General features: G+C 49.8%; 1 protein-coding gene across 1 annotated transcript; it reads left to right on the top strand.

The window, feature by feature from the left end:
- Positions 1–862: 862 nt before the first annotated feature.
- On the top strand, positions 863–5231 carry Rtl1 (retrotransposon Gag like 1). The gene has a single exon (XM_004665587.2). It carries the CDS (start codon positions 863–865, stop codon positions 4916–4918), a length of 4056 nt encoding a protein of 1351 aa, XP_004665644.1. The 3' UTR covers positions 4919–5231.
- Positions 5232–22345: the final 17114 nt, after the last annotated feature.

Raw genomic sequence — 22345 nt, forward strand, 5'->3', positions numbered from 1 at the left:
GGCTTTGGAAGTCTCAACAGCTCCATGCTGGAGAGGGCATGGCTTTGACAAGAGACCCAGAAAAAAAAATTTGCTGAGAGTGAGACCTAGGATCTAGGAAGTGCCAGTAGGCACTTCATAAACATAAAAAGCCAGACCTAGACTTCTATGCCTCTCTCCCACATTTTGCAACTTAGAACCTAGAGGAGGAAATAAGGGCTATTTTGAGCTTTTGACCCAACTGGCGGGATAGCGCCCAAGTGCCCATGCTCTCCTCTTCCCCCTGAGCTTGTTAAATGGGCAGCATCTTTGCTATGGATTCCTGCCTCCACAACCGAGCCGACTGGCCATGGTCCAGAGCCCGAGCCTGCCAGTAGTGGCTTTGAGTGGCACTGAGATGTGACCCTTGTGACTTTCGGGTGCCTAGAGAACGGAAGAAGGACTGATCAGGCACGGGTGCCAGGGCAAAATGGGCCAGCAGTGCACCCTGCCAGGTGCCTGCCTGCCTGCCTGCCTGCCTGCCTGCCTGCCTGCCACAGGGGACCCAGAGCCAGTTGCTCCACAAAATTTATGAGCTGTGAATTTCTCACACCCCTGGAGGAAGTAGGCAGGCCGGCAGGGCAGACGGACTCTTTCCCTGTGCCGGTGCCCCAGTGGCCAGCTGAGGACGCTAGTTTGATCGCAGGATTTCTCCAGTTCCTCTCTGCTTCTGATTATTTGGTCATTGTCCTGAGAACTTAACCCTTGTGAGACCCTAAATTGCTGCCTTTCCTCCTGCCCTATCCCCTCCATCCCTAGGTTCTGATCTTCACGGTCGCAGCAGCGAACCGCGCGCATCGCAACCTTACCAGTCTTCAGAGCACACTCTCTTCCAACCGACGATATGATGGAGCCCTCTGAAGACTCATTTGAGACGATGATGGAGCTTAAGAATCCATCATCAAAACAAATGGAGTCCTCCGAGGGCTCATCCAACACCAACGTGGAGAAAGTGGGCAGCGCAGCGCAGGCGGAGGTGGGTCTCGCCAGTGACCCAGCCCAGGAAAGAAAGGAGCCACCAAGTGGCTCACTCCAGGAAATGGAAAAGCTGCCCATTGATCTACTCCAAGACATGGAGGAGCCATCCAGTGGCCCACTTGAGGAAATAGAGGATCCACCCAATGACCTACTCCAAGACATGGAGGAGTCATGCAATGGTTCACACCAGGCGATGGTGGATTCACTCAATGAAGCATCTGACGAAATGAAAGAAGCATCAATCAACTCATGTGAGACCGAGGTTGAGGAAGAAGATGAGTCTAACCTGACGGAAGTGGGAAGGGAGGAGAATCTCGAAGAGAACCCAATCCAGGTCTCTCCTGCAGAAGTCATGGCCACGATGAGGTCCATCATCTCTCTGTTCTTCCGGATGCAAGACCTCAGAGAACAACAAAGAGTAGCAGAGGAGATCTTGGTCCAGGGGATCAATGCGGGCCGGCTGCCCACCCCCAGGCACTTCTCTGGTGACCGCAGAGAGTACCACGAGTTCATCGTGCTCTGCCAGCTGATCTTACAAAGCTACCCAACCATGTTCTACAACGACCACCTGCGGGTGAAGTTCGTCATCTGCCACCTGTCCGGCATGGCTTTGGAGTGGGCCAAAGGCCTCATTCAACAGAACAGCCCCCTGCTGAACGACTTCCCAGGCTTCCTGGAGGCCATGTCGGAAGTGTTCGAGTACCGGCAGGCGCTGCGTGTGGCAGAAGACGCCATGTTCAACATCAGGCAGGGGAATCGCTGCGCCACCGATTACATCAACGAGTTCCAAAGCCTGGTACCCACCTTGGGCTGGCCAGACGAAGTCCTACAGGCCCATCTGTGCCAAGGGCTCAATGAAGATATTAGGCATTATCTGTTTCGCGTCCCTCAGCCTGATTCCCTGCACAGTCTGATCGTGCTCATCCTGCAAATTGAAGATAAACTGGCTGAGAGAAGAGCCATGCTCAGGCTGCCCCCTGAGTCCCGCCCACGGAACCTGACCTGGATCGACTCACCTGCTCCAGAGAGGTGGATGGTCAGTAGCTGGCTGCCAAGTGACTTCCACCCAGACATTGACCGGGCTCATCTCTTCCTGTTGCTGTTGGTGAGAGTGAACCCCTACCACTGTGTGGCCGTGCAGGCCCTGGTGGACTCAGGGGCAGAAGGCAACTTCATGGATGAAAAATTTGCCCAAGAGCACTACGTGGAGCTCTACGAGAAGCCCTATCCACAGTCCATCCAAACGGTGGATGGCTCGCTGATCGGAGACGAACCTGTCTGGCTCTATACTGAAGCCCTGGTGTGCATCCATCAGAACCACCAGGAGTCTATCGAATTTGACATCGTACCTTCACCAAACTTCTCCGTGGTCTTAGGCATCAACTGGCTCCGCCTCCACGCCCCCGAAGTTGACTGGGTCAGAGGCCGCTGCACCTTCCACTCTCCCTACTGTCTGCAGAACTGCTTCCGCCCACCCCCACCATGCATCGCGCTGGAGAAACACAGCATGAGCCTGCTCCCCGGATTGCCACACCCATACTCAGACCTGGCCGACGTGTTTAACCCGAAGGAAGCAGATGATGAGACTTCCGACCAGCCAAGCTCAGACGGATCCGATGATCTTTCTGAATCAGAGCCCTCTGAGCTTCAGCAGGCTGGAGACAGTGATCACAGCGAGACCTTTTACGAGTGTCCCTCCACCGCGCCTTGGGAACCTGTTGGTGCCAGGATGCAAGAACAAGCCAGGCTGCAAGAGGAATACTGGGAGCTGTACAACATGCTGACCGACAGGCAGGACTACATACAGATGATTCCAGAACTGTTTGACCAGTTACACGGAGCTGCATGGTTCACAAAACTCGAGCTGCGTGGGACCATCGTGGAGGAAAGCGTGAATGTCATCCGGACAGAAGACACATGGAAAGCGGCTTTTGGTTTGGAGGTTCAAGATATGAGTAACTACCAGCCCTTCTCGCTATCCTCAGACCCTATCATACCTCAGAACGTGCTTCACTTCATCCTGAAGGACATGCTAGGCTTCTTCGTGCTCTCCTATGGCCATGAGGTCCTAGTCTACTCAATGTGCCAAGAGGAACACGTCCAGCATGTACGCCAAGTACTGGTCCGCTTCCGACATCACAACATCTACTGCTCCCTGGATAAGAGCCAGTTCCACCGCCGGACCGCGGAGATCCTGGACTTTGTGGTGTCCCCCAAAGGGGTGAAACTGAACAAGAACATCTTAAGCATCATCACGGACTACCCTCCCCCCAGGACCAGGAAGTGCCTGCAGAACATGATTGAGTTCATGTTTCCCTACCGCCACTTTGTGGAGCGCTTCGCTTTCATCGCGGAGCCCCTCGTGCGGCAGGTGCTGAGCACGGAGCCCTTCCGCTGGGGGGATGAGGAGGAAGAGGCCTTCGAGTGCCTGAAGAGGGCTTTCCGCAGGGCGCCCCTTCTCTACCACCCCAAGCCTCAGAACCCATTCTACTTGGAAACAGGGTCCAACAGATTGGGCCTGTACGCCTCCCTGATCCAAATTGACGAGCACACTGGCAAGAAAGTCACCTGCGCTTTCTACTCGCGAAACCTGTCCCCTATCGAGGTGGACTACCCTCTAGTGGAGCTGAGGATCCTTCCAATCCGGGCTGCCTTCATGGTGTGGTGCCGCTACCTGGAGAACACCGAGGAGCCCATCATGATCCTTCTCAACACAGAGGATCTAGCCTCCCTGAATAATGACAGGCTCACCGTACTTCTCCCCGGGCACTGGGTCTTCTTCTTTTCTCACTTCCACTTTGACATCCTGGAGATCCCAGACCCAGATAATGGGCAACCCCTGGCGCCCATGAGGAACTGGAGAGGTCTAAGGGGCAGAGCCACACGGCCAATTCTGCTTTTTGCCATGAGAGGACCCTCCAGAGATCAAGATTCTGACTCCGGGGAGGAGGACAGTGATGACGAATCAGATGAGGAGGGGATCGATGAGCAGACCCTGCTGCAGGAGCTCCTGAGTGCCATACCAATTGACCAGATTCTCAACAGCTTCCTGGCCCACTTCAGCATGGCTCAGATCCGGGCCGTGATCCTGCACTTCTTCAGGGGCCTGCTCTACTGGAAGAACCTCCTTGCGCTGGCAGCCCTACTGGTGATGATGAGGGCGAGGCAGCACCTCTCGCTGCTGCCCGCTCCCCCCATGGTGGTGGCATGTCCCCAGCCTAGGCGCTCACTCAGACTCATCCTGGACTCAACCCTCACCGTGGGCAGTGGCCTGGCCACCGCCATTGCCCAGCTGCTTAGCCAGATGCCCCCACTGGTAGGTGCCAATACTCTCCCAGCTCAGGAGCTGGCCGAGCTTTTCCTAGGGCCCGGACACTGGCAGAGAAATGCCTTGCAGCCCCAGCCTAACCGGGGCCTGAGGTTCACCCCAGGGTTCTGGTTGACCCTGTGTGAGTTCTTCGGTATCAGAGTGGCCCCCCGAGAGGGCAGCCTCCCTGCCCCTCACCAGCACCGGTATTTGGAGCTGCACGTCGTCGGTGATGAGGATGCCGTCTTGCGAGAAGCCCTGCAAGACGACCTGCAACGTTACCGTCAGTGTGGCCTGCATGACGGCCTGCAAGACACCCCGCAGGACGAGCAGGTCAGCGACGTGCAAGAGGCCCTGCCTGGGGACGACACCGCGATCGCCCTCCCCATCCGCCCACGCAACCTGCTGGACCCCGAGGTCCTGGACTTCCTCAACAACCGCTTGCTCTACGTCCGTGGTGCCGACGGCCGGCTGACCCTGCTCAGCAGAGAGCAGGTGGCCCGGGCCCTGACCAGATTCCTGACCATGATTTCCACGCAAGCTCCGCCCCTGCCAGCCAGAGAAGAGGCAAGGTTAGAGGAGCTGCCAGACCCAGAAGATAATGACCTCGACTGAAAACACCTCCTCTGCGCCTCTGACCCTACAGTCCCCCGCCACTCTCCCTGTGCCTCAGCCAGCTTTGCTCAGACCTTCCACCCCTCCTGCCACTCCTAACCCAAGGGGAACCCACTTGTGAAGGGCAAAAAACAACAATGACAACAAAACCAAACTTCAACTCATCAACCAGCAACATCATCTGTGCTAAAGGACTATCCAGCTGTCAGAGTCCCAGTGCCAGCCAAGGCTGCGCACCCCTGTCTTAACTCTCCGGGTCCCAGCCCGCAGCCAGAAGTGAGAACGATGACAGGAGAAAGCAGTGAGAGCAACAGTGACCCGTGACCCAAGGCCGATGCAGAGCAGCAGGCACAGCAGGTGCAGCCAAGCAAGCAGATGCCAGAGACCCCCCACCCCCCACCCCAGTGGCATGCGGCCACCTGTGCACTCTGGGACACTGACCTCGGGTGCTCCACTGACTTCTACCTCCACACCGGTGCTCCAGCTCCCCTGGGCCCCGCCTCCGCCCCCTCCCACCCTCCCGAGGTCTGGTGCCATGCTTCCCCCAACCTCAGCCCACCCTGCAAGCAAGCCCGCCCCTGCACCCCCATCTGGCCCAGCTCCCTTGACACTCATCTGACCCTGCCTGAACTCTGACCTTACCTGGACAAACTTGCACCAGAGTGTCCGACGTACCAGTGCAACTCACCTGGTGGGCCTGCCTGAGACTCAGAGACAGTACCCGGGGCAGCTGTGCCGAGGGAGGCTCCCACCCTCCCAACGCTGAGAACTGGACAGTGCAGCCCAGAGACCCCCTCGATAAGGGGAGGAAGGGTCTGAGAGGGACTGGCAAAAACCCCAGGCCGCCCAGCCCACTGTGCCGGGGAGCCACTGCTCTCTGCCACAGGGAGGAGACCCCACACCTTCACCTTCCCACCCCACCCCACACCCTTTCTCAAGCCCTCAAATAAAGAAGAATAAAAGATTATCTGACTGTGTGGTTTGTTCTAAAAGGGGTAGAGTGGGAACAGCCAGGAGGGGTGAACAGGCAGGGGAGGACCGAGAGGATGAGGGAGAAGAGACAGAGGGACAGAGAACATGAGGGTGGACAGAGGCCTGGGCCAGGAAGGTTGGCTCTTTCCTGAAACAGCTCACAGAGGCACATAACAACAGGCCTCCCTTCCACTCCTGAAGATGAGGTGTCCCTCCACTCACAGCCCCTGAGGCTCATCCCAAGGGAAGTGTATGGAGCAAGGGACATAAGCAGTACACGGGGGTGGGAGCCGGGGGTGCTGGGAGCTGCCTTGACCTTTGAGGAGGGATGTCAGAAATCCAAGACCCTCTCTGGCCCCACCCATCTTGTCACATGACAAATGAGGGTGAACAAGCTGCCCACTTGGGTGGTCTGCAAGGCCTGGGTCTCTACTCTAAATGTGGCTGGCCTGGGCCTTACTGGCCTGGGAGGGGTTAAGGGTTCCTAGGGGAAGCAGCAGGGTTGGGGCCACTTGCTGACTGCAGGCTTCACAGTCGGCCCACACTGACCCTCTCTGCCTGGCCACAACTGCCCCTTCCCAGAAGAAGCCTGTGCCTTCAAAGAGGGGGTCCCCATTGACACACATGGGAACTCAGCAGAGAGGCACCAGGTTAAAGAATGGGGAGGGGGGCCTTCTGTGTGACCTCACACCTCCACTGGTGAGCAAGACATTATGGAGTTTCCATGTCCAGGGTCTTCATACCCAAGGGATACCAGTCCTGCCCTGTCCATCTGACCTGGGGATCTGCCCTGTTATCCCCAAGAGACCACCCAACAAAACTCACTTTCAAAGATCTGGGCTCTGTAGAGACCTGAATTGGCTTCCTGGAGTTAACCTCTTATCTGCCCCTTAGGAAGGACCCTTCTCTGCCCCAAGAGAATTCCAAGACATAGAATCGAATATAAGCCCTCCGTGGCCCCCCATCCCACCTGTACCAGCATCACTGAGCTTGGAGACAAGAGCCGTGGCCCAGAGCACACCATTATCCACCCATACTGGGAACACTGTGGCCTTATGGGTCTCTAGGGGCAACTGGCTACTGCCTGCCCTCTAAACAAGGAATCTACCCCTGACAGCATCACCAAGAGATCATGGTCAGGATCCCAGGTTCAAGGTCAGGGGCTTTTCCTGCTTCTTAAAGGAATTCCTGATGCACCCTTCAGGCCCCTGACTTCAAGACACATCCCTGTCTCAGTTTCCCCATCTACCACTGAAACCAGTGGGGGCTCCTTTAGGATGGATAAAGAGCTGGGCACCCCCAGTGCTCACAGTCCCCATCCTCCAGCTCATTCGGGGACTTCTCATGTCATCCACTCAGGATAAACATGGGGAGATCAAGGCCTAGAGAGGTCTGCACAGAGCTCCAGAACTGGGTGTGTCTTTACTAACTTTTATCTTGTCACCCTGAGCCACTCCACCCACACAACTCAACAAGGGATTCCACCAGAACTGTCTATGTCCACCAACTCCTGCCTCACAGCAGCCACACCACGGGTGAAGGGCCAGAGGCTGCATGTCAAGAACTGCAAGGCCCCTTAGAGACCAGCTCATGGAAGGCCCTGCCCCTGACTAGCTAAGTACCAACTCTGCATGGCAGGCCTAAGAGAGGGAAAGGCCCTTGGTTCCTAAAGTCATTTTTTTCTGAGGTGATACTTTTCTTGGGGCTCCCACAGAGGGGCTACCACCTTAGGGTAGAACTGGGGTCCTAGTGAGGAAAACACCAGAAACTTGGGCCCTAGAACAAGTCACAAAAGTCAACCCTAGGGAATCTGCTAGGCTGAAACTCAAAAGCAAACCTGCCTCCCTGCCTGACAGGGCCTCCCATGCATTCAGTGGGCCCAAGCTCACCACGTATGACAGGCAGGGAAAACACACTAAGTGAAACAGAACTTACCACCCAGCAATTATCCAGCCAGAGGTGCAGAAACCCACTCAGGTAGATGCACTTGCCCTCGCCCCACATACACACAGCCAGCGAGGGCCAGTGTTGCATGCTGGGCTGCCAATCGATCCCACAGGAGAGGAAGGTACCCAGATCCCAAAGAGAACCCAGTGGCCCAAACAATAGGAGGTCACCTTAACATCAATTATAGACAGTTAAGTTGTAAAGCAAAGTACAAACCTTTTTTCCCTCCTAAAAATATTAAAAAGAAAGAAAGAAAGGAAAGAAGAAAGAAGTTGGTATTAAAGGACATGTTAAGTTTCAACATCACCACCAAGTACCCACCAAAAAGTGGACACCTTCACCCAAAGCCCCCTGGTGGCCCAAGAGCTCTGACAGCATCCGCTGTCAGTGTGCTCTGCCAGAAACCATGGCAGGCAAAGGCCGAGCCCGCTGGGCTGTTGTTTCTGGAGCCCACAACACACACAGCTACTCACCAGCAGGTCCCGATGGGCTCATCCCCCTGACAGGTGGCCACACATCACATTAGAGACCCTGCCACAGCCCATCTGTCCCGAGCAGCTAGGCCAGAACAAAGGCAGAGGGTCCCCTTCCTGGCTCACCTAGGTGACCCTGGTCAGCTCCCATGGTGATAAAGAGAAAGACAACACAACCGCCATCACACGACCTCCTCAAACCCCCACCCACCCACCTCAAATTCCACGCCAAGCCCATGGGCACTCTTGTCACATCCCATGGCCACCACACGTGACGTGAACTCCGAACAGGGAGCCTCATCCCGACCTTCATCCACCTGTGAGGACTCAGGACCAGCACGTCCTTCCTGACCCGAAGGAGGATGCGAGGTGAAAAGGTAGGACGAGGGAAGACAGGTGGGGACAGGGGGAGAATACAGAGGGAGCTGGGGGTGGGGGGCAAGAGAAGGTGGGAGCATGTGGGAGAAAGGAGGGGAGGGGTACGTGGCTCCTTCCTGCCCCGTTCTAACAGCCTCTCCCATGGGCCATTCACATGTGCCTGGGCTGGCTGCCACAGTCGGTTAATGTGGTTAATGAGGTGTCATGGGTTTGTGCATGGGTATTCTCTGCATGCAAGGGCCTGAATTAGTGGGGTGCAGAAGACAGAGGCCCTTGTGCCAGCTGCTCATGGTGCTGTTATATTGCCCACTGGTGCTAAACCTCAGCAGGGCTGGCACAGGAAAGGACCGTCACCACAGGACCCGGGAATGCTTGGGAAGTTTCCAACTGTCTTCAGAAGGGCTTAGGGAGAAAGTAAGAGGGCATCTTCCAGGGGCCTCGGCATCCTGGTCACAGAGAGGCCCTCAAGGAGAACCTGCGTGGGGGGCCCTGGTAAGGGGCAGGCCCACCCTTCCCAACCCTGGCCCTTGGCCTTGGAAACAATAAAGGTGCCACCTCTCCATCGTTTGCCCCTCTATCCTGTGCACCAGGTCCCGCAGAGGACTCCGAGAGGAACGCGACCACAGGACCCGCAGTGAGAGAAGTCCCAGGTTAGGCCCAGGCTCTCCCTCTGGTCTGTCTGACCTAAGCCACAGAGTCAGAAGGTGACCCTGGGTCTAGCCCCAGGGAGTATTTCGTCAGGAAGATGTACAGCTTCTCCTCCAAGGAAGGACCTCACAGATGGCCCAGCCCCTGACCCTCCCATCCAGGAACACCGTTGGGACAATAGCAAGCCAGAAGACGCGTCCTCGTGCAGCCCAGCGTGCAGAGGAGGGTCCGGGGGCTGCGTGCTGTTGAAGGGGGTGAAGAAAGGCATCATATAGGAGCTGGATGACTGTGCAATCAACTCCTGCATGACGCCGTTCCCACCCCCCAACTTCTGACTACACCGCGACCCTCCTCCTGGAAGGAGGCAGTGCAAGCACCCAGGAGAGAAGTGGGGACGAACGTCTGCTGGTAGTGGTTAGTGTGGGGACAGAGCGGGACAGCCAGCCCAGGGTCACCTGTAGCACTGTGGAACCACCCACCCATCTTGGCCAGCCCAGCCTCCTAAAGAATCCCTTATTTGGCCTCCACATGGCCCCCAGCAGACTGGAGCCAGGCCAGATGAAGGAGAAAGAGGGGAAGGGGGTGGGGGAAGAGGGGGAAGCAGGCAGTGTGCTGTCCCGGAGCACAGAGTCACCTTTTCTGACTCCATCTAGCCTAGGTACAGCTTGGCAAGGTTTTCCTCTAGCCTTACTTCATCTGTGAAATGGGACTGTGCCAGGTTCCTCTGAAAACCTGGAAGGGATTCCTGGGACCCAACAGGAGCTGACAGAGTTCTAGAGACAGCATGTCCATGTAGAGCTGCTAGGACACTGGGGAGAAGGAGGGGCCGGGGGATAGCCAAAGACTACTCAGTTTCTTTGAGGGGGTGAAAATTTCTCACATTGAGTTGTACATATGTATAGATAAAAACCCCACATATTGTATGTGGGAGGGTGTCCGTTGAGACAGGGCCTAACTATGTAACCCTATAAGTGTTGGTATTATGAGCCACCACATTCAGTCCAATTATGCATTTTAAAGGGTGGATTATGTGCATGAAGATAATATCTCAATAAAGCTATGCAAAACAAAACTTGCTTTGTTCTTGCAACTATGACATTTACCTTCCTAAGTGCCACCCGTACCTCACACTGTCCATTGGCATACAATCATGCCAACACAGGCTGGCACAGGAGACTATCAACAAGCATTTCTGAATAATGACCTATCCCTGCCAAATTCCCCGGAAGAACACACAAAGGGAAAAGGAGAAGGATGGGGGAGGACAAAAGGCTTAGAGAACATAACTCTGGAAAGCATGAGTGAAGAGAGACACAGGGAACCGAAGTGGAGAACAGCAGCACAGGAGACGTGGACCTGGACCACTGAGGAGCACCCGGCAATCACAGTGTCCACACAACAAATGAGAAAAGGAGGCACTGGGAAACAGGAAGACAGGCCTCCACATGAAAAGGGAGAGAGGCTGCCATGAGAGGAACATGGAGGGCAGGATTATGTGACACACAGGAGGGAGATGTTTGAAGTCAGTGATGTAGGAACAGGTACAACAGGAGATACTAGACAACAAAGGATCAATTTGAAACCTAGAAAGGAGATTCTCCATGACACAGGGAAGAAAGGAGGGCTCCATGTGACACCTGTAGAAGAGGGGCTCTGGGACAGAGGAGGGACATAACATGACACCTGTAAAGGAGAGGTTCCTTGACACAAGACATGGGAGAGCAGGGGACCAGTGTGACAAACGTGGATAAAGGTCTCCATGACACATAGGGAGAAGAGGCTCAAGGACAAATATGTAAATGAGAGGCATAAGGAAAAATGAACAGGGATTCATGTGGTACATGTAGAGAAGGCTTCATTACACATGAGAAAAGGACAATACTTAATGTGACACACGTGGAGCATAATCCGCATGACAGACACAACAGGGGAGAGGTACACCATCAAGGAGATGGGGTAGGTACCAATGACACAGAGAGAAATATGTCAAATGTAGTAAAGGGATTCAAGACACTGAAGAGAAGAGGGGTTCAATGTAACACATGGGGTGGAGGGAATCTAGGTCACATGGGAAAGAGAAGGGGTTCACAGTAACATTTGTAGTGGAGGGGATGAAATACACAAAGGAGAGAAGAGAGGCTCAATGTAAGATGGGTAATGGAGGGAAACCAAGACACATGGGAGAGAGGAGGGGCTCAATGTCAGATATGTAGTAGAAGGAACCCAAGACACATGGCAGAGGGGAGGGGCTCAATGTTAGATATGTAGTGGAGGGAAAAGAAGACACATGGGAGACAGGAGGAGCTCAAGGTAAAACATGTAATGGAGGGAAACCAACACACATGGGAGAGAGGAGGGGCTCAATGTAAGATATGTAGTGGAGGAAAAACAAGACACATGGGAGAGAGGAGGGGCTCAATATAAGATGGGTAATGGAGGGAAACCAAAACACATGAGAGAGAGGAGGGGCTCAATGTCAGATATGTAGTAGAAGGAACCCAAGACACATGTGAGAGAGGAGGGGCTCAATGTTAGATATGTAGTGGAGGAAAAACAAGACACATGGGAGAGAGGAGGGGCTCAATGTAAGATATGTAGTGGAGGAAAAACAAGACACATGGGAGAGAGGAGGGGCTCAATGTAAGATATGTAGTGGAGGGAAACCATCACACATGGGAGAGAGGAGACGCTCAATCTAAGATATGTAATGGAGGTAGAGGGCCTCTATTAAACTTTAGTGAGTTTGGAGATCAATGGTTCACAAGTAGAGGGTTGGTGTGAAACATGAGAAAGGTTGTAGTTCAATGTTTCACAGGTAGAAGGAGGCCATATTGAACTGGACGGAGTGTGGAGCTCAATGTTCCACAAGTAGAGGGGCCTCCATTAAACATGAGAGACTGAGGAAAATAACGCTCACAAAAGTAGAGGGGGCCTCTACGAAACGTGAGAGAGTTTGAATCTAACTGTGTCACAAGGAGAAGGGGGATCTAATAAACATGAAAGGGGGTGCAATTCAATGTGTCATGAGTTGAGGGGGGCACCATTAAACATGAGAGAGGGTAGGGCTCAATGTGTCACAAGTAAAGGGGGGTTCTATTAACCATGAGAGAGGGGGGAGATCAATGTGTCACAAATAGAGGGGACTCTATTAACCATGAGAGAGGGTGGAGATCAATGTCTCAAAAGTAGAGGGGGGTTCTATTAACGGTGAGAGGGGGGGAGATCAATGTGTCACAAATAGAGGGGAGTCTATTAACCATGAGAGAGGGTGGAGATCAATGTGTCACAAGCAGAGAGGGGTTCTATTCAACATGAGAGAGGAAGGAGATCAATGTGTCACAGGTAGAGGGGGTTGTATTAAATATCAGAGAGGGTGGAGACCAATGTGTCCGAAGTAGAGGGGGTTCAATTAACCATGAGAGACGGTGCAGATCAATGTGTCACAAGTAGAGGGGTTTCTATTAACTATGAGAGAGTGTGGAGATCAATGTGTCACATGTAGAGGGGGTTCAATTAATGTGAGAGAGGGTGCAGATCAATGTGTCACAAGTAGAGGTCGTTCTATTAAATATGGGAGAGGGTGGACATCAATGTGTCATGAGTAGAGTGGCTTCTATTAAATATGAGAGAGGGTGGAGATCAATGTGTCACAAGTAGTGGGGCTTCTATTGAACATGAGAGAGGGTGTAGATCAATGTGTCACAAGGAGACGGGGGTTCTCTTAAACATGAGACAGTGCGGAGATCAATGTGTCAAAAGTAAAGGGGGTTATATTAAATATCAGAGGGGGTGGAGATCAATGTGTCACAAGTAGAGAGGGTTCTATTAACCATGAGAGAGGGTAGATAAATATGTCAAAGTAGGGTGGGTTCTATTAAATATGAGAGATGGTGGATATCAATGTGTCACAAGTAGGGGGTTCTATTAACCATGAGAGACGGTGGAGACAATGGGTCACAGTACAGGGGGTTCTATAAAACATGAGAGAGGGTGGAGATCAATGTGTCACTAGTAGAGGGGTTCTATTAAATATCAGAGGGGGTGGAGATCAATGTATACCAAGGAGACGGGGTTCTATCAACCATGAGAGACGGTGGAGATCAATGTGCCACAAGAGGAGGGGCTTCTATTAAATATGAAAGAGAGGGAGATCAATGTGTCACAAGTTAGAGGGGGGATCTATTAAATATGAGACAGGGTGGAGATCAATATGTCACAAGTAGAGGGGTTTCTATTAAATATGAGAGAGGGTGGAGATCAATGTGTCACAAGTAGTGGGGGGCTCTATGAACCATGAGAGAGGATGGAGACAATGTGTCACAGTTAGAGGGGGGCTCCATTAAACATGAGAGAGGGTGGAAATCAATGTGTCACAAGTAGAGAGGGTACTATTAACCATGAGAGAGGGTCCAGACAATGTGTCACAAGTAGAGGGGGTTCTATTAACCATGAGAGAGGGTGGAGATCAATGTGTCACAAGTAGAGGGGTTCTATTCACATGAGAGAGGGTGGAGATCAATGTGGCACAAGTAGAGGGGGTTTCTATTGAAGATGAGATAGGGTGGAGATCAATGTGGCACAAGTAGAGAGGATTCTATCAAATATCAGAGGGGGTGGAGATCAATGAGTAACAAGTAGAGAGCATTCTATAAAATATCAGGGGAGGTGGAGATCAATGTGTCCCAAGTAGAGGGGGGCTCTATTAACCATGAGAGAGGGTGGAGATCAATGTGTCACAAGTAGAGGGAGTTCCATTAAATATCATAGGGGGTGCAGAACAATGTGTCCAATGTAGAGGGGGTTCTATTAACCATGAGAGAGTGGGGAGATCAATGGGTCTAATGTAGAGGGGGTTCTATTAAATATGAGAGAGGGTAGAGGTCAATGTGTCAGAAGTAGAGGGGGTTCTATTAAATAAGAGAGAGGGTGGAGTCAATGTGTCACAAGTAGACGGGGTCCCATTAAACAAGAGAAAGGGTGGAGATCAATGTGTCACAAGGAGAGGAGGTTTCTATTGAACATGAGATAGGGTGGAGATCAATGAGTAACAAGTAGAGAGGATGCTATGAAACATCAGAGGGGGTGGAGATCAATGTGTCCCAAGTAGAGGGGGTTCTATTAAATATCAGAGGGGGTGGAGATCAATGTGTCCCATGTAGAGGGGGGCTCTATTAACCATGAGAGAGAGTGGAGATCAATGTGTCACATGTATAGGGGCTTCTATTAAATATGAGAGAGGGTGGAGATCAATGTGTCAAAGTAGAGGGGGTTCTATTAAATAAGAGAGAGGGTGGAGTCAATGTGTCACAAGTAGACGGGGTCCTATTAAATATGAGAGAGGGTGGAGATCAATGAGTCACAAGTAGAGGGGGTTCTATTAACCATGACTGAGGGTAGAGATCACTGTGTCAGAAGTAGAGGGGGTTCTATTAAATATCATAGGGGGTGGAGATCAATGTGTCCCATGTAGAGGTGGGCTCTATTAACCATGAGAGAAAGTGTAGATCAATATGTCACAAGGACAGGGGCTTTTATCAAATATGAGAGAGGGTGGAGATCAATGTTTCAAAAGTAGAAGGAGTACTATTAACCATGAGAGAGGGTGGAGATCAATATGTCACAAGTAAAAGGGGTTCTATTAACCATGAGAGAGGGTGGAGATCAATGTGTCACAAGTAAAGGGCTTCTATTAAATATGAGGAAGGGTGGAGATCAATCTGTCACAAGTAGAGGGGCTTCTATTGAACATGAGAGAAGGTGGAGACAATGTGTCACAGTTAGAGGGGGGCTCCATTAAACATGAGAGAGGGTGGAAACCAAAATGTCACAAGTACAGAAGGTTCTATTAACCATGAGAGAGGGTGGAGATCAATGTGTCACAAGTAGAGGTGGGCTATATTAACCATGAGAGAGGGTGGAGATCAATGTGTCACAAGTAGAGGGGGTTCTATTAAATATGAGAGAGGGTGGAGATCAATGTGTCACAGGTAGAGGGGGTTCTATTAAATATGAGAGAGGGTGGAGTCAATGTGTCAAAAGTAGATGGGGGTTCTATGAAATAAGAGAGAAGGTGGAGACCAATGTGTCACAAGTAGAGGGGTTCTATTAACCATGAGAGAGGGTAGAGATCAATGTGTCAGAAGTAGAGGGGCTTCTATTAAATATGAGAGAGGGTGGAGATCAATGTGTCACAAGTAGATGGGGTTCTATTAACCATGACTGAGGGTAGAGATCAATGTGTCAGAAGTAGAGGGGCTTCTATTAAATATGAGTGGAGGGTGGAGATCAATGTGTCACAAGTAGAGGGGGTTCCATTAAATATCATAGGGGGTGGAGATCAATGTGTCCCATGTAGAGGGGGTTCTATTAACCATGAGAGAGTGGGGAGATCAATGGGTCTCATGTAGAGGGGGTTCTATTAAATATGAGAGTGGGTGGAGGTCAATGTGTCAGAAGTAGGGAGGGTTCCATTAAATAAGAGAGAGGGTGGAGGTCAATGTGTCACAAGTAGACGGGGTCCCATTAAATTAGAGAGAGGTGGAGATCAATGTGTCACAAGTAGAGGGGTTTGTACTGAATATGAGAGAGGGTGGAGATCAATGTGTCAAAGTAGAGGGGGTTCTATTAAATAAGAGAGAGGTTGGATATCAATGTGTCACAAGTAGATGGTGTTCTATGAAATAAGAGAGAAGGTGGAGACCAATGTGTCACAAGTAGGGGAGGTTCTATTAAATATGAGAGGGGGTGGAGATCAATGAGTCACAAGTAGAAGGGGTTCTATTAACCATGACAGAGGGTGGAGATCAATGTATCACAAGTAGAGGAGGTTCTATTAAATATCAGAGGGGGTGGAGATCAAGGTGTCCCATGTAAAGGTGGGCTCCATTAACCATGAGAGAGGGTGGAGATCACTGTGTCACATGTATCGGGGGTGCTATTAAATATGAGAGAGGGTGGATATCAATATGTCATAAGTACAGGGGCTTCTATTAAATATGAGAGAGGGTGGAGATCAATGTTTCAAAAGTAGAAGGGGTACTATTAAACATGAGAGAGGGTGGAGATCAATATGTCACAAGTAAAAGGGGTTCTTTTAACCATGAGAGAGGGTGGAGATCAATGTGTCAAAAGTAGAGGGGCTTCTATTGAACATGAGAGAAGGTGGAGATCAATGTGTCACAGGTAGAGGGGGTTCTATTAAATATGAGAGAGGGTGGAGACAATGGTCACAGTTAGAGGGAGGCTCCATTAAACATGAGAGAGGGTGGAAACGAAAATGTCACAAGTAGAGAAGGTTCTATTAACCATGAGAGAGGGTGGAGATCAATGTGTCACAAGTAGAGGGGTTCTATTAACATGAGAGAGGGTGGAGATCAATGTGTCACAAGTAGAGGGGCTTCTATTGAACATGAGAGAGGGTGGAGATCAATGTGTCACAAGTAGAGGGGCTTCTATTAAATATGAGGGAGGGTGGAGATCAATGTGTCACAAGTAGAGGGGCTTATATTGAACATGAGAGAGGGTGGAGATCAAAGTGTCACAGGTAAAGGTAGTTCTATTAAATATGAGAAAGGGTGGAGACAATGTGTCACAGTTAGAGGGGTGCTCCATTAAACATGAGAGAGGGTGGAAACCAAAATGTCACAAGTACAGAAGGTTCTATTAACCATGAGAGAGGGTCCAGACAAAGTGTCACAAGTAGAGGGGGTTCTATTAACCATGAGAGAGGGTGGAGATCAATGTGTCACAAGTAGCGCTGGTCCTCTTAAACATGAGAGAGGGTGGAGATCAATGTGTCACAAGTAGAGAGGGTTCTATTAACCATGAGAGAGGGTCCAGACAATGTGTCACAAGCAGAGGGGTTCTCTTAACATGAGAGAGGGTGGAGATCAATGTGTCACAAGTAGAGGGGGTTTCTATTGAACATGAGATAGGGTGGAGATCAATGAGTAACAAGTAGAGAGGATTCTATGAAATATCAGAGGGGGTGGAGATCAATGTGTCCCAAGTAGAGGGGGTTCTATTAAATATGAGAGGGGGTGGAGATCAATGTGTCCCATGTAGAGGGGGGCTCTATTAACCATGAGAGAGGGTGGAGATCAATGTGTCACAAGTAGAGAGGACTCCATTAAATATCAGATGGGGTGCAGATCAATGTGTCCAAACAGAGGGGGTTCTATTAACCATGAGAGAGTGTGGAGATCAATGTGTCACATGTATAGGGGCTGCTATTAAATATGAGAGAGGGTGGAGATCAATGTGTCAAAGTAGAGGGGGTTCTATTAAATAAGAGAGAGGGTGGAGTCAATGTGTCACAAGTAGATGGTGTTCTATGAAATAAGAGAGAAGGTGGAGACCAATATGTCACAAGTAGGGGAGGTTCTATTAAATATGAGAGAGGGTGGAGATCAATGAGTCACAAGTAGAAGGGGTTCTATTAACCATGACAGAGGGTGGAGATCAATGTATCACAAGTAGAGGGGGTTCTATTAAATATCAGAGGGGTGGAGATCAAGGTGTCCCATGTAGAGGTGGGCTCCATTAACCATGAGAGAGGGTGGAGATCAATGTGTCACATGTATCGGGGGTGCTATTAAATATGAGAGAGGGTGTAGATCAATATGTCACAAGTACAGGGGCTTCTATCAAATATGAGAGAGGGTGGAGATCAATGTTTCAAAAGTAGAAGGGGTTCTATTAACCATGAGAGAGGGTGGAGATCAATGTGTCACAAGTAGAGGGGTTCTATTAACATGAGAGAGGGTGGAGAACAACGTGTCATAAGTAGAGGGGCTTCTATTAAATATGAGGTAGGGTGGAGATCAATGTGTCACAAGTAGAGGGGCTTCTATTGAACATGAGAGAGGGTGGAGATCAATGTGTCACAGGTAGAGGGGGTTCTATTAAATATGAGGGAGGGTGGAGAAATGTGTCACAGTTAGAGGGGTGCTCCATTAAACATGAGAGAGGGTGGAAACCAAAATGTCACAAGTACAGAAGGTTCTATTAACCATGAGAGAGGGTCCAGACAAAGTGTCACAAGTAGAGGGGCTTCTATTGAACATGAGAGAGTGTGGAGATCAATGTGTCACAAGTAGAGGGGCTTCTATTAAATATGAGGGAGGGTGGAGATCAATATGTCACAAGTAGAGGGGCTTCTATTGAACATGAGAGAGGGTGGAGATCAATGTGTCACAGGTAAAGGTAGTTCTATTAAATATGAGAGAGGGTGGAGACAATGTCTCACAGTTAGAGCGGGGCTCCATTAAACATGAGAGAGGGTGGAAATCAATGTGTCACAAGTAGAGAGGGTTCTATTAACCATGAGAGAGGGTCCAGACAATGTGTCACAAGTAGAGGGGTTCTCTTAACATGAGAGAGGGTGGTGATCAATGTGGCACAAGTAGAGGGGGTTTCTATTGAACATGACATAGGGTGGAGATCAATGTGGCACAAGTAGAGAGGATTCTATTAAATATCAGAGGGGGTGGAGATCAATGAGTAACAAGTAGAGAGCATTCTATAAAATATCAGGGGAGGTGGAGATCAATGTGTCCCAAGTAGACGGGGTTCTATTAAATATGAGAGAGGGTGGAGATCAATGTGTCCCATGTAGAGGGGGGCTCTATTAACCATGAGAGAGGGTGGAGATCAATGTGTCACAAGTAGAGAGGACTCCATTAAATATCAGAGGGGGTGCAGATCAATGTGTCCAAACAGAGGTGGTTCTATTAACCATGAGAGAGTGTGGAGATCAATGTGTCACATGTATAGGGGCTTCTATTAAATAAGAGAGAGGGTGGAGTCAATGTGTCACAAGTAGACGGGGTCCTATTAAATAAGAGAGAGGTTGGATATCAATGTGTCACAAGTAGATGGGGTTCTATGAAATAAGAGAGAAGGTGGAGACCAATGTGTCACAAGTTAGGGAGGTTCTATTAAATATGAGAGAGGGTGGAGATCAATGAGTCACAAGTAGAAGGGGATCAATTAACCATGACAGAGGGTGGAGATCAATGTATCACAAGTAGAGAGGGTTGTATTAAATATCAGAGGGGGTGGAGATCAAGGTGTCCCATGTAGAGGTGGGCTCCATTAACCATGAGAGAGGGTGGAGATCAATGTGTCACATGTTTCGGGGGTGCTATTAAATATGAGAGAGGGTGTAGATCAATATGTCACAAGTATAGGGGCTTCTATCAAATATGAGAGAGGGTGAAGATCAATGTTTCAAAAGTAGAAGGGGTTCTATTAACCATGAGAGAGGGTGGAGATCAATGTGTCACAAGTAGAGGGGTTCTATTAACATGAGAGAGGGTGGAGATCAACGTGTCATAAGTAGAGGGGCTTCTATTAAATATGAGGGAGGGTGGAGATCAATGTGTCACAAGTAGAGGGGTTTCTATTGAACATGAGAGAGGGTGGAGATCAATGTGTCACTGGTAGAGGGGGTTCTATTAAATATGAGCGAGGGTGGAGAAAATGTGTCACAGTTAGAGGGGTGCTCCATTAAACATGAGAGAGGGTGGAAACCAAAATGTCACAAGTACAGAAGGTTCTATTAACCATGAGAGAGGGTCCAGACAAAGTGTCACAAGTAGAGGGGCTTCTATTAAATATGAGGGAGGGTGTAGGTCAATGTGTCACAAGTAGAGGAGCTTCTATTGAACATGAGAGAGGGTGGAGATCAATGTGTCACAAGTAGAGGGGCTTCTATTAAATATGAGGGAGGGTGGAGATCAATGTGTCACAAGTAGAGGGGTTTCTATTGAACATGAGAGAGGGTGGAGATCAATGTGTCACAGGTAAAGGTAGTTCTATTAAATATGAGAGAGGGTGGAGACAATGTCTCACAGTTAGAGGGGGGCCCCATTAAACATGAGAGAGGGTGGAAATCAATGTGTCACAAGTAGAGAGGATTCTATTTAATATCAGAGGGGGTGGAGATCAATGAGTAACAAGTAGAGAGCATTCTATAAAATATCAAGGGAGGTGGAGATCAATTTGTCCCAAGTAGAAGTGGGCTCTATTAACCATGAGAGAGGGTGGAGATCAATGTGTAACAAGTAGAGGGGGTTCCATTAAATATCATAGGGGGTGCAGAACAATGTGTCCAATGTAGAGGGGGTTCTATTAACCATGAGAGAGTGGGGAGATCAATGGGTCTCATGTAGAGGGGGATCTATTAAATATGAGAGAGGGTGGAGGTCAATGTGTCAGAAGTAGGGAGGGTTCCATTAAATAAGAGAGAGGGTGGAGTCAATGTGTCACAAGTAGACGGGGTTTCTATTGAACATGAGATAGGGTGGAGATCAATGAGTAACAAGTAGAGAGGATTCTATGAAATATCAGAGGGGGTGGAGATCAATGTGTCCCAAGTAGAGGGGGTTCTATTAAATATGAGAGGGGGTGGAGATCAATGTGTCCCATGTAGAGGGGGGCTCTATTAACCATGAGAGAGGGTGGAGATCAATGTGTCACAAGTAGAGAGGACTCCATTAAATATCAGATGGGGTGCAGATCAATGTGTCCAAACAGAGGGGGTTCTATTAACCATGAGAGAGTGTGGAGATCAATGTGTCACATGTATAGGGGCTGCTATTAAATATGAGAGAGGGTGGAGATCAATGTCTCAAAGTAGAGGGGGTTCTATTAAATAAGAGAGAGGGTGGAGTCAATGTGTCACAAGTTGACGGGGTCCTATTAAATAAGAGAGAGGTTGGATATCAATGTTCACAAGTAGATGGGGTTCTATGAAATAAGAGAGAAGGTGGAGACCAATGTGTCACAAGTAGGGGAGGTTCTATTAAATATGAGAGAGGGTGGAGATCAATGAGTCACAAGTAGAAGGGGATCTATTAACCATGACAGAGGGTGGAGATCAATGTATCACAAGTAGAGAGGGTTGTATTAAATATCAGAGGGGGTGGAGATCAAGGTGTCCCATGTAGAGGTGGGCTCCATTAACCATGAGAGAGTGTGGAGATCAATGTGTCACATGTATCGGGGGTGCTATTAAATATGAGAGAGGGTGTAGATCAATATGTCACAAGTACAGGGGCTTCTATCAAATATGAGAGAGGGTGGAGATCAATGTTTCAGAAGTAGAAGGGGTTCTATTAACCACGAGAGAGGGTGGAGATCAATGTGTCACAAGTAGAGTGGTTCTATTAACATGAGAGAGGGTGGAGATCAACGTGTCATAAGTACAGGGGCTTCTATTAAATATGAGGGAGGGTGGAGATCAATGTGTCACAAGTAGAGGGGCTTCTATTGAACATGAGAGAGGGTGGAGATCAATGTGTCACAGGTAGAGGGGGTTCTATTAAATATGAACGAGGGTGGAGAAAATGTGTCACAGTTAGAGGGGTGCTCCATTAAACATGAGAGAGGGTGGAAACCAAAATGTCACAAGTACAGAAGGTTCTATTATCCATGAGAGAGGGTCCAGACAAAGTGTCACAAGTAGAGGGGCTTCTATTAAATATGAGGGAGGGTGGAGATCAATGTGTCACAAGTAGAGGGGCTTCTATTGAACATGAGAGAGGGTGGAGATCAATGTGTCACAGGTAAAGGTAGTTCTATTAAATATGAGAGAGGGTGGAGACAATGTCTCACAGTTAGAGGGGGGCCCCATTAAACATGAGAGGGTGGAAATCAATGTGTCACAAGTAGAGAGGATTCTATTTAATATCAGAGGGGGTGGAGATCAATGAGTAACAAGTAGAGAGCATTCTATAAAATATCAGGGGAGGTGGAGATCAATTTGTCCCAAGTAGAAGTGGGCTGTATTAACCATGAGAGAGGGTGGAGATCAATGTGTCACAAGTAGAGGGGGTTCCATTAAATATCATAGGGGGTGCAGAACAATGTGTCCAATGTAGAGGGGGTTCTATTAACCATGAGAGAGTGGGGAGATCAATGGGTCTCATGTAGAGGGGGATCTATTAAATATGAGAGAGGGTGGAGGTCAATGTGTCAGAAGTAGGGAGGGTTCCTTAAATAAGAG

The sequence above is a fragment of the Jaculus jaculus genome, chromosome 7, assembly GCF_020740685.1.
Source record: "Jaculus jaculus isolate mJacJac1 chromosome 7, mJacJac1.mat.Y.cur, whole genome shotgun sequence".
Lineage (NCBI taxonomy): Eukaryota > Metazoa > Chordata > Mammalia > Rodentia > Dipodidae > Jaculus > Jaculus jaculus.